General features: G+C 52.3%; 2 protein-coding genes across 3 annotated transcripts in view; both read left to right on the top strand.

Annotated features, from left to right (window-relative positions):
• Positions 1–3,254, top strand: part of PHF23 (PHD finger protein 23) — a 4,489-nt gene extending 1,235 nt beyond the window's left edge. Inside the window, exons 1-5 of one of the 2 annotated variants that reach the window (XM_014589083.2) lie at positions 16–105; positions 367–398; positions 543–635; positions 1,607–2,444; positions 2,544–3,254. In XM_014589083.2, coding sequence (XP_014444569.1) covers positions 54–105; positions 367–398; positions 543–635; positions 1,607–2,444; positions 2,544–2,758 — 1,230 coding nt within the window. In that variant the 5' untranslated portion in view covers positions 16–53 and the 3' untranslated portion in view covers positions 2,759–3,254. Of the gene's footprint in view, positions 1–15; positions 106–366; positions 399–542; positions 636–1,606; positions 2,445–2,543 lie in introns of those variants that run through there. The other variant, XM_027773166.1, reaches the window with a different exon arrangement.
• Positions 3,255–3,574: 320 nt separating this feature from the next.
• Positions 3,575–7,363, top strand: part of DVL2 (dishevelled segment polarity protein 2) — a 27,972-nt gene continuing 24,183 nt past the window's right edge. Inside the window, exons 1-2 of the mRNA XM_006151901.1 lie at positions 3,575–4,326; positions 7,178–7,247. Of these exons, the coding sequence (XP_006151963.1) occupies positions 4,133–4,326; positions 7,178–7,247 (264 nt within the window). The 5' untranslated portion in view covers positions 3,575–4,132. The remainder of the gene's footprint in view (positions 4,327–7,177; positions 7,248–7,363) is intronic.

Raw genomic sequence — 7,363 nt, forward strand, 5'->3', positions numbered from 1 at the left:
GCGCGAGTAAAGGACGGAGGCGGGCGGCGGCCCGGGCTGGGCTCCGGAGCGGTATGGCGGGGTGGGGCGCAGAGAGATCCGAGTTGACTAGAGTCTGGAGAAACCGTGAGTTGGGGGGCGGGGCGCCGGGCCTCCAGTAGGGGGAAGGGGAGCGCTATAGCGAGGCCTGAGAGCGCCGCGCCCAGGCCCCGCCCCTTCTGGGGAGGAAGGGGGAGCAGGGGTGGGGCCAGCACAGCTGGGGGCCTGCTGGTCTGGCCCTGGGACTTGAGAGAGGAGGGGGTGCACTCGGGACCTCCGAGGTTTAGAGGTGGGGTTTTACACATGCTGTTTCCTAGTGCCTTGACTCAGCTTTTATTGCTTCTATAGATCCACCTCCGACCCTGAAGCCAGAGACTCAGGTGAGGATTCTCTTAATATTGCTGTCTGACAACGAAATCCCCCCTTTCCCACCTTTTAACATGCCTCGTTTTAAGGACTGTGCCTTTGGGGATGCCTTACACCTCCGTCTGGATTCCATGTGATCTGTGTTCCCTTCCTTTCAGCCACCAGAGAAACGGCGGAGAACAATTGAGGATTTCAACAAATTCTGCAGTTTTGTCTTGGCTTATGCTGGTTACATCCCTCCCAGCAAAGAGGTAAGGAGGAGAAAACGACTGACTTGAGGCTGGTGTCCTAATGGGCCTGTATTTATAGTGAGAGCCTCCCAGAGACTACATGTATTACCAGGGACATTGGAAACTCTTCTGGGGGTGGTAGGAGAGAGAGTTCCCTTAGGCAGCAGTGATACGATTTTGAGGTGTTGGTCTAAATTTTGGAATCATCATGGGGTACTGTTAGTGCAAACTGTTTCTGGATAAAATTTTAGGGACTATGCCAGCAGGTGGCATGGTGGTTAAGACACTGGAACCCACATGGCCGACTGCCTGGTTCAAATCCCAGACCTAGCAGCTTGAAAACACGCTGACTGCATGTCTTTGTATACCCAAAATCCCAAGAGGAGAATAGGGGGAGGGATTGCAGTTTGATCATCCCCAGGGGTGATTTCTCACTTGCTCTGTCTCTCCATGAGCACACGCACCCCTTATGGCAAAAATCTAAGAAATATATTTTGCTGAGAGGAGACTGGCCCAGCTGCAGTGGTGCACAGCAATGCCACCATGTAGGCTGGAAGCTGCATGGCAGGCCAGGCTTTGGTTCTGATGTGATATGGCCAGACCTTGTCAAAGATGCCTATCTCTTTTCTCCCTTTCCTCCTCCTTTCCCCCATTCATAAAAGGAAAAGATATAAGGAGTTGAAGAAAGTAATAAACGAGGCTGTACAGAAACACAGCTCAGGACTGTGGCTCTGATCTGGGGGATACAGTGTTCCAGAGGCCCTGGGCAGGGGGTGATGAGATGGCTAGAACTCGATGGCAGAAATAACATGGAGGTGGTAGTCAAGAAGAGATGTTTATGGAAATCGGGGTGGGGATAAGTTCCTGAGTACAGTGAGATCTGGTAGAAAGGATCGGATCTGGGGAGATCCAGTCTCTGTTCAGGTTGGGTTTGTGGAGGGGTTGAGATGACCCTGGGCTCCTGCTGACCCTGGTCTCTTCCTCCTCTTAAGGAAAGTGACTGGCCGGCCTCAGGCTCCAGCTCTCCATTGCGAGGTGAGAGTGCAGCAGACAGTGATGGCTGGGACTCCGCCCCCTCAGATCTTCGAACCATCCAGACCTTTGTTAAGAAAGCAAAGTCATCTAAGAGAAGGGCAGCTCAAGCAGGTCCCACCCAGCCAGGACCCCCAAGGTCCACTTTTTCCCGTCTGCAGGCCCCTGACAGTGCCACCCTGCTTGAGAAGATGAAGCTCAAGGACTCTCTCTTTGACCTGGATGGGCCCAAAGTGGCATCTCCATTGTCCCCCACATCCCTGACACATACCTCCCGACCCCCTGCTGCTCTCACCCCAGTGTCCCTTTCCCAGGGGGACCTCTCCCAACCTCCTCGAAAGAAGGACCGAAAGAACCGAAAGTTGGGGCCAGGAGGAGGTGCTGGCTTTGGGGTGCTTCGGAGACCTCGGCCAGCCCCTGGGGATGGGGAAAAGAGGTCTCGAATCAAGAAGAGTAAGAAGCGGAAGTTAAAAAAGGCAGAGCGAGGGGATAGACTCCCACCTCCTGGGCCTCCCCGGGCACCTCCCAGTGATACAGACTCTGAAGAGGAGGAGGAGGAAGAGGAAGAAGAGGAGGAGGAGGAGATGGCAACAGTGGTCGGGGGTGAAGCCCCAGCCCCTGTGCTGCCAACACCCCCGGAGGCTCCTCGGCCCCCAGCCACAGTGCACCCTGAAGGAGTCCCTCCTGCTGACAGTGAAAGCAAGGAGGTGGGCAGCACTGAGACGAGCCAAGATGGAGATGCCAGCTCCAGTGAAGGCGAGATGCGGGTTATGGATGAGGACATCATGGTAGAGTCAGGTGAGAACTGGGGCTGCCCAGGGGATCTGGGATGGCGGGTTTGGGGGTGTTGTGAGTCTAAGAGCTGAGACAAACACCAAACAAACCTCCTTTTCCCAGGTGATGACTCATGGGATCTGATCACGTGTTACTGCCGAAAGCCCTTTGCAGGGCGGCCCATGATTGAGTGCAGCCTGTGTGGGACGTGGATCCACCTCTCCTGTGCGAAGATTAAGAAGACCAATGTCCCTGACTTCTTTTATTGCCAGAAATGCAAGGAACTGCGGCCAGAGGCCCGGCGGTTAGGGGGGCCTCCCAAATCTGGAGAGCCCTGACATTACCATCACTAGGCTGAACTTCCCAAATGACAACGTGACTTGGGAACTGAGTTTCAGGGTCCTCAGCCTACCCCCTGGAGCTTGGATACTGTCTGCACTGCAGGGCAGCAATTCCCAAGGGAGACTGGTTTGGAAATGATTGTCTCATGTTCCCACCCTGTCTGCCCCACTCTGTGGACTTGAAATTGGACCCACTACAGGTGGGAGTGGGAAGCCATCTGGGCTCCTAATCACATCTCTGTCCCTTGAACCTGCCACCCTCTACTCTCTGGGTCAAGGTTGGAATTGGGATGGAATGGGACAGTTGTCTATAAAACTCTAGTGTAAATATAGCACTCCCCTCCCTCATCTTTTCTTCTGTTTCACTCCCCATTTATTTTCTTCTACACCGGTTGTATTTTTAATTTTGGACTTCCCCTTTTGGGCATGGCAGCTCAAAGGTGGAGTACCAGAGCCTGACCGAGCAAAGAAGGAAAGCAGGTGACGATTCTCACTCACCTCTTGTTTTTAATATCAATAATATTGGCCAGGTGTTTGTACAGACAGCCTGCGTGTTGCAAATAAAGCAGAGTGGGCTCTTTTGTGTTTTTAGCCCTCACTGTCCTGCTTGGGAGGGAGGTTTTGGCAAAGCTGGCAAGAGACTGGCTGGAAGTGGGTCTGAAATTCACCTCTCACAATCCAGTCTGCAAATGACCTGGGTCTGGGCCTTCCCCACCCCAGGTACTCTGGAGTACCTAGCCATCAGCTCTGCATTACTCCAGCCGACTAGAGCCCCTAAAATCCTCACCCTTGGTCGCCACACACTCACCCTTGTGGGCCAGGCTTGCTTTGCACTCCCTGCTTGGTCGGGGTAAAAAAGGGTGGGCGCCAGTCCAGTTCCCTGCTCCTTGGGAGCTGGAGCTACCGGAGAGTGTCAAGTACCTCGGGTCTGGGGCACTGGGGGCGGGGCCGTTTTGGGATGAGAGACCGTTGCCGGGGGCAGTAGTCACGTGGCGGGGGCCCGAGGCGGAGTTTTGGAGGGTCACGTGACTCAAATGGTCACATGGCAGGGGGCGGTACGAGGAGCTCGGAGGGCGGACTTGGGTCACGTGACATGGGGAGAGGTGGGCGGGGATCTGGAGGGCGGCCGCGACGTCGGCGGCGGTGGCGCGCGGCGGCGGCGGCAGCAAAGTCTACGACTTTGGGTCGCACTCGACCGACCGCCCCTTCGCCGCCGCCACCCCGCCGACCCTCGCCTGCCTTCCTTAGCTCTCCCGTAGTGGGCCGGTCTTGTCCGCGCTCACGCGCCGGCTAGCGGGTTTGCGCAGGCGCGGCGGGGGCGATTAGCCCCGTTGGGTGGGCGGTGGAGCCCGGGAGCGCGCGGGCGAGACCATGGCGGGGAACAGCACGGGGGGCGGTGGTGTCGGGGAGACGAAGGTGATTTACCACCTGGATGAGGAAGAGACTCCCTACCTGGTGAAGATTCCCGTCCCTGCCGAGCGCATCACCCTCGGCGATTTCAAGAGCGTTCTGCAGCGGCCCGCGGGCGCTAAGTACTTTTTCAAGTCTATGGATCAGGATTTCGGGTGAGCGCGAGGCCTAGACTGGGACTGACGGGCTCTGTGCTAGAGTGGATTGGCGATGTTGCGGGGCGCAGATCTACTCTGGGCCATATTGGGAATTTTTTTTTTTTAAAGGGAAAAAGCTGAGGAAAATGAAAAAAAAGAAGAAAAGAGTAGAAATGAACATGCTGCAAAGGCATGAAGAAATTTTTTATATTTTTAAAGAGAAGAGTTATATTCAGTACAGCCAATTCTGACATGGTAGTCCCAGTCCCCAAATTTCATCATCATAAACCCAATGCCAAATATATAATGGGGACCTATTAATATGTGCTTCTTGGAGAACTAGGAATTCTGAGTCACAGGAGGGATGCAAAACTGGAACTCTAAATTCAAGGAACTGAGAGCCTAACTGGGAAGTGGAAAGGCTCCTCTTCCTTTCACGGCCATTCATGAACTTTAGGTGTAAGTGGAAATTTAGAAATAGATATGCATTATGAGATTCGCTTCACTCCATACCAGGTCTGCAGTTTGAACTCAGGGATTTCCAGATGCAGAGACGTGTGCAGAGCACTCAAAGGATCTGACCTTTGGTCACAACCAGATTTCCCGTTTTTCTCATTTTTTTTTTTTTTTTTTTTTTTGCCTATAATGGCATATTGTGCTATAACGAGGATGGACAAGGTTATGCTTAGACAGACAGATTGAGTCAAACAGAAGATCTGAAGAAGGGCAGACGGGGCTACCCTGTACTAGATTAGACGAATAGGCTCTACTGAAATAGAGGGGAGCACAGTGTTTATTCGAGAGTGATTCTGGACTATACTGAGATAGTTCGGGCTATCTCGTTTGGTGAGCTTTGAGCAGCCCTGTAGTACACGGGCTGTGTAGAGATAGAGGAATCTCCTGATGTAAATTGGGCTGTGGTAGGGCTGCTCGGGACGTCCTGGCCTGTGCCAGTGCTCATGCAGTGCTGCTGCAGAGTCTTCTAGGGGGGGATGTTCTAGACCTCGAGGCTGTACTGGTGTGATTCGTTTTGGAGAAATCTGGGCCTTTCAGAACTCCAGTGGATGGTATTGATTGATCCTAGTTTTTCTAGCAGCCAGACATGATTTTATTGGGGCACTCTGTCCAGGAGCAGATAAGGCTATTGGGACCTCTCCTGGTGCAGGCAGCTGTATTGAGATGTTCCAGTCTATATTGGGGCAGGCAGCTGCTTATGGGAACAGTGCAGGATATGCTAGAATAGATTGGGCCATCCTGGGGTAATTGGGGACTTTCTGGGCCAAGCTGGAACTGAAATAATACAGAGTAAGCCCTTCGTCTTTGTGGCCTTTGAGACTTGAGTTTTCTGAGTCCTCAACCTCAGCTTTCTTTGAGGACAGACTGGATTACATTGGGATAGTCCAAGTTCCAGGAAAACTGAACTCACTGGATTCTACCCATTAAGGTTGCTCAGCAGTGAGGAACGATAAGATCTTGGGAGTTATCTTGGATTTAAATCAAGGTTCTGCTATTTGTCAGCAATCTCATCCTTGGCATCCTGTTTAGCTTTTTGCCCTAGTCTCACCTGTGCGACATGGAGATAATCCGTGTAGAGTTAGCTCAGGCACACAGCACACAGTGAATTCTTGGCGAGCGTTCGTATTGAGGCTAACTGGCCCATAAACTAAGTCGTGGTGGTACAGGATGACTTGAGGAGGCACGTAACACTGGGGTTGGGTTATGTTGGGGGGAATACTGCACTCTTGAGATAGGACGGTAGTGATAGGCTGTGTCGTCACACTGGTAGCAAATGGATTAAGTTCCTAGAACCATCTGAGTTTAAAGGGTTAATCAGACAAGATACCGTAATTGAGGGGTGAGGCTATAAGAGAGAGAGAGAGAAGGAATGAGGACAATTTCTTGGTTCCTGTACTTATTCCTTTAATAATAAAAAGAATTTGGGGACCAGCAGGTGGCATGGTGGTTAAGATGCTGGACACTCCCACATGGCTGACCACAGTTCAAATGGGCCTGGTGGCTTGCTTTCTCACTTCTCTTTCTCTCTGTCTCTCTAATTAGAAATAAATGAATGAATAAATTTAAAAAAAAAAAGAAAAGAATTTGGCAGCACCTGCAAGTGGAGGTATAGTGCTATGTGACCAGAACGTGGTGTAGCACTCACGAGGTGTTCATGATTTGATGTAGCTGAGAAGGGCATGGACAGTCCACCCCCAAGGAATCCATAGGAGAGCTGGCCCCCAAGGCAGGACTTGGGGATCTGTCAGGCCCTGCAGATTGCTTAGTGCAGTTTTATTCCAGGTGAGGCACAGGAGGATGGGAAGCCCAACTTCTCCTTGGGAGCGCCCAGCCTCAGAAGGGCTGTTGTGTGATTTAATGGATGCTTTCCCCCAGGCAAAGACAGCGAATTTGGACAGTGTTCTGGAAGTGAATTAGAGAAAACAAAGGAAAGTTTAAAACTAGATACTTGGGTGTGGGCTAAAGCCTTTTTTGGGAGGGAGTGTAAGGAAAGGGATGGGCTTAAGGGTAAAGCTACTGTCAAGGTTCCTACATTGGATAGGTGTTTCTGGCAGCTGGGTAACCATGGGGGATGGTTTGACACTGGTCTGAGAGGTTTGAATCAGACCTAAGGAAGTCTCTGGAGTACACTGTGCCCTGGGGATGTGCTAAGGAGAAAAGAAACTAGGGAAAGGGAATTGAGTTTGGAGATTGCTCAGACAGGAACAGTTTGTTTGCAGGTAAGTGTAGACGACCGAGACAGGGCCGAGGACAGTCGGCATCTGAGCTGCATGTAGATTGGGAGAAATTTTGAATAGGGGTGGCGGTGGTGGTGGGGTGCAGCCTTGCTGACCTTTATCCTGTGTCTCCGCAGGGTGGTGAAGGAGGAGATTTCAGATGACAATGCCCGCCTCCCCTGCTTCAACGGAAGGGTGGTATCCTGGGTAAGGGGCCCTGGCCCTGAGGATCCCATCCCTTCTGCATCACTAAGCTCCTCAGCGCTTCAGTCTGTCTCTGTAGTCCTCCCTCCTGCCCGTTGCTGGAGGTCCTGACTCTGCAT

This window comes from Tupaia chinensis, unplaced genomic scaffold (assembly GCF_000334495.1).
Source record: "Tupaia chinensis unplaced genomic scaffold, TupChi_1.0 Scaffold000330_1, whole genome shotgun sequence".
NCBI classification, from domain to species: domain Eukaryota; kingdom Metazoa; phylum Chordata; class Mammalia; order Scandentia; family Tupaiidae; genus Tupaia; species Tupaia belangeri.